Source organism: Anopheles bellator, chromosome 1 (genome assembly GCF_943735745.2).
Source record: "Anopheles bellator chromosome 1, idAnoBellAS_SP24_06.2, whole genome shotgun sequence".
NCBI lineage: Eukaryota > Metazoa > Arthropoda > Insecta > Diptera > Culicidae > Anopheles > Anopheles bellator.
In genome coordinates this window covers 52,429,995-52,434,582 of record NC_071285.1, presented here as the reverse complement: position 1 = coordinate 52,434,582, position 4,588 = coordinate 52,429,995, and the positions used below count along the sequence as shown (strand labels likewise).

The 4,588-nt window shown below is 54.3% G+C and overlaps 1 protein-coding gene across 1 annotated transcript in view; it reads right to left on the bottom strand.

Annotated features, from left to right (window-relative positions):
* Positions 1-3,097, bottom strand: part of LOC131215823 (protein vein) — an 18,664-nt gene extending 15,567 nt beyond the window's left edge. Inside the window, exon 1 of the mRNA XM_058210219.1 lies at positions 1,951-3,097. Coding sequence (XP_058066202.1) covers positions 1,951-3,097 — 1,147 coding nt within the window. The remainder of the gene's footprint in view (positions 1-1,950) is intronic.
* Between the last annotated feature and the right edge of the window lie 1,491 nt (positions 3,098-4,588).

The following is a 4,588-nucleotide window of genomic DNA, read 5'->3' as shown; positions in this document are numbered from 1 at the left end:
AGAGAGAGAGAGAGAGAGAGAGAGAGAGAGAGAGAGAGAGAGAGAGAAGGGGATACGTAGAGCAAAGAGTGGAACCGGAGTAGAGGCTCGGGGGGTCGCGTGTGTTGTTCGCCGCGAAGGGCTACGCAAAAGGGACTGAAACAAAAACACTGAGCACTGAGCGGCCGCGGGAAAAGTAACTTCGAGCAACACTCGAGTTCGATCCCGAGTAGCGCCTTTGGGTGGAAAAGTTTGTAGATCTTGCGTTGGATTAGAAGTCCAAGAACTGCGGGGTTGTCAACAACAGAGGGCCTAACGTTAATTTTTTCTAGTATCGACATGTCATAGGATTTTTTTGAATGAAAAAGTCAAGCATCGAGCAGTGATTGAAAGGTTTAAAAGTAAAGGAAAATTATGGACGAATGTTGAAAGTGTATAAAGACTCGTTGCCTTCAATTAATACATTAAAATAGGGGTTTCTGAATTTAAACGTGGTCGTACAAGCCTTTGAGACGATCCAATTCAAAGACGTTCTAAAATACAGGTATTGGAAAATCGTCGAGTGACTGGAAGATATTTTAACTGAAGTAATGGATTTCAGATAGCTCCGAATGCAACTTTCTCGCCAACATTTACCACTTTTTCAGAAGGGTAAAATGGATTTGTTGCATCGATTCATCACTATGGATGAAACTTGGGTCTATCACCATGATCCCGAATCAAAGCAAGAGGCCAAGGAATGGTGTGAGCTCTTCGGTTCCGAAACGGGTTCGTGTCCAGAATTCGATCAAGAAAGTGCTAAAAAAATAAATGTTGAACATTATTGTAAACTTTTCGACAAGCTGAACACGGGAAAAAGACCCATGTTGCAGAAGAGAAACATCACTTTTCTTCAGGACAACGAACTCTATCACAAGAGTGTTTTGACAATGCCAAAAATCCATGAATTTAAGTCCGAATAGTTGGAGCATCCACCATATTCACCCAATTTAGCCCCTAGCGGCTTCCATCTGTTTCCTAACCCTAACAAAATTGCTTGCGTGGATAGCGTTTTTCATCAAATGATGAGGTTATAATAGCTGTGGAAACGTATTTTGGAGTCCCTCCAGAAACTCAGTTCAGTGATAGAATCCATAAATAGGAATGTCGTTGGAACAAGGGTATTGATGTTCAGAGAGATCATACTGAATAAAGAAGTATATCATCAAAAGAATATCATCAAATCATCAAAAGAACAACAACGCCCATTGGTACCCAATATACTTCCCCAGTTCCAGGATGGGCTGGGCACTTACTTCACGGCACTTATCAACCGACATTACAAGTACAACCGCCACCGGAGAGCCGTATAATAAAACCGACGCGCGAATGTGCGCGGCCAACCGGCAAAGCCAGCAGCGGCAGTAGCGGTCCCCTCAGCCCGTCCATATTCGGCAATCCGGGTACCCCCCCGCCGTCGGTTGCCGTTCCGCCAGCTCCCACAACCCAACCCCCCGGAATCGCCGCTGGTAGCCAGCGTACGTGGTGCCGCACACGGCCCCGCCACCCCGGCCGTGGCCGAACCCGGACTTATTATATGGTAAACGACAACATACACCTGATATTCCACATTTGGTAGGTTAGGATTTACTGTTTTTCCCTGTTCCGACCACCGGCCCTGCCCTGCCCTGCCTGGCAAACCCCTTGGCCCCTGGCTCTCGCTGCCGAGGTGTGCAATCTTCACCGTGATCTCCACCGTGTGTCGCTTTCGTGTTGCATTCGTCTTGTGGTTGGCCACTTCTTGGCGAAAACGTTCAACGCTGCGGCCACTACTGTGCCCCGTTTCTGAGCGATCGCGCTCCGTTCGAGTTCCAAGATTAGGTGTCAGGCCGCCGGTCAGCGGACCGAAACGGTTTTCGTTTGCCCCCCCCTCCGAGTCCAGTGTCACCCGAAATTGTGGCGAAGAATTGGCGGAAGAATTGCTAGCCTTACCGTAGTTGGGGCTGACGCCCTTCAGCACGCCGGTCTCGGTGCGCTTCGTCTTCCGGATCGGCTGGCCGAGGATGGTGAAGTTGGTGTAGCGCGCGTTCGGCTTCAGGAACAGAAAGTACACCTTGCCCAGCTCGAGCTCCTCGCGGACGAAACCGCGCTCGCGGAACTTCCCGCGAAAGATGTCGCAATCGTTCGTGGTGGTCAGATTGAACTGCAGCCGGACGGTGGTTCCCCGTAGCGGCCGCCCCTTGCCCGGGAGCTTGTGGAGCGCCAGGATCTCGAAGGTGGCCGCAAAGATGGGTCTCCGGTCGCTCATCGACTTGACCTTCGCCTCGCACACGATCGGTGCCTCGAACGCCAGGGTAGCCGGATCTCGGGCCGAACAGTAGCGCCGCGGTGCTCCACTGGGCGTAGCGCTAGGACCGGGACTCCTCCGCTGACCCACCCGTCCCGTTGACCAACCTAGGGACTGCTGCTGCTGCTGGACGGGGCTTCCGTAGGAAGCGCGCGCGGAGTAACCACCGCCGACGGGTAGCGAGGATTCGCGGCGACTCCGGTTACCGGCCCGCCAGCGCCTCCGGTGCCACCGGCGGCGTTCGGTCTTCTGGCGCATCTGCGCCGACCAGCGAACCTGCAGCGCTCGGTCCGCCTCCGAGGGTCCTTCGAGCTGCCGCATAATACTACTGCCGTCGATCGTCGGAAGGAACTGGCTAGATTCTCCACCTGCGGGGACCCGCGTCTCCTTGGCGATGGCATTGGAACTCTCGGTCAGCTCTGGCGGTCCCGCCCGTAGTCCACTGTCCTCGGCTAACCGGGGAGGTATCGGACCACCGGACAGGCCCCACACGCCACCGAACGGTTCGCGGGTGGCGACCTCCGGAACGAGCGGACTACTAACGCTAGTTGTTGTTCTACTACTACCACTGACGTACCTATCGCTACCACTACCGCTACTACTACTAATGCTGCTGCTGCTAATGCTAAAGCTCGGGTGGCCCCCGGGCGCCCCCGGCAGGCCACTGCTATGGTACGCAGGCGGTGCCAAGTGCATCGTGGCGGCACTATCACACCGACAGAATATCCAGACCAGAATTGCTAGCCATAGGTACATCAAATATTTTACTGGACTCCATTTGCGTAAGTACATGGCGTCTCCTCAGTTTGACTGTTTTGTTTTCTCTGTTGGGGGTTTCCGCGTTCCGCGGGGTTTGGGAGTGGGGCTTCGCTTCGCCCGCAGGATCTCGGGGCGTTTGGGGCGTTCCAGAAGGCCACCGACACTACCACTCAATAACGGGCCGGATTAGGATTGCTTCCGGTGCTGTGTGGTTTTGGTTTCGTTCGTTCGCTCGGCCTGCGCTACTCAAGGATGGAGAGTGCTGCGTTTACCATTCGTTCGCAGATACTGCAGATCTTTAGGGTGCCTCCCGGTATCTCGGGCTGGCTCGGATTTTGGGCAATAATTTGAACTTTTTCGCTGATCGGTAGCGACACTTGTCAGTTGACTGCTTCATGGTTTTCACTCTGTCACTCTGTCACCACGGCCAATACACTCTCTTTCGCTTTTCCTCTCACTCTATCGCACTCTTTCGCACTCGCTGCGGGCGCACCGGCGCGATCGCACCGCACACACTTCGACCGACGATCGATCGATTTTAGAAAATCGAATCTGACGCACGGAGACGCCCGATACCCGGAACACTTAAGCACTCGCCACTCGCACGGACGGACGGACGGACGGATGGGCCGGCCGCGCAGAGTGATTGAACGGGGTGGTGAAAGATCGGCTTCGCGTTTTGCTTCAACACCCGGCCCGGCACACGCTCATCGTATCATCTTCCGCGCGGTTTTGCATCTGCACTGCGGCTCGATCTTTCATCCTACTGTGGATGGGCATTATCTGGCCTTTTTCCGGGGGGAGGGGTGGAGTACACCACGGGCACCACGCGCCAGCCAGTCGCCAGCCAGACCGATCGCAGACTTGACTTCACTATTCGATTCGACACACTCGGTGGCCGAGGCGGCGGCTCACTCTGCGTCCGGACGCTTGGACTTGGTTGAAGCAGAACGTTGGGGGGCTTAGAGCAGCCACTACGGATCTAGTGGATCAGATATCAGTTAATTGCTTGCTGTCAGCGATCGTTCTGGGCCTTCCACGCACAGTATGCAGCGAGAGCAGCGAGCGAAACCAGTACGTCGTGAAATCCTGCAAAGATAGTGAAACAAACCAGACGTTGTAGGTAAGGATCCTTAATCTATAGGAAACTCTTTATCTCTATCGTACGTATGTCAAGCGGAAGCGTTCTGCTCGCGAAAATCGTGTGAGCACGATCGGACATGCGGCTGATGTGTAGATGGCGCATGCCAAGGGCCTGGCCGCTTTATACCCCCCGGGCACGATTAGCATCGCTCCAATCACGGCCGAGACGCTGCTCGCCCATTTTATCGCCCCAACACGATCGCACCCCCGTTACACGCACCCCCCTATTTAGATCGATCTCTCACTTTCCGTTTCATCTCCGAGGCGTGGCTGGGCGTGATCCAATTTTCACGATTTGTTTTTACACAGAGGCTCGCCACCCCCCCACCGGGGCGGCAACAAAGAAATTGCCGCTGGAAAACCCACCCTCGATCCCACTGC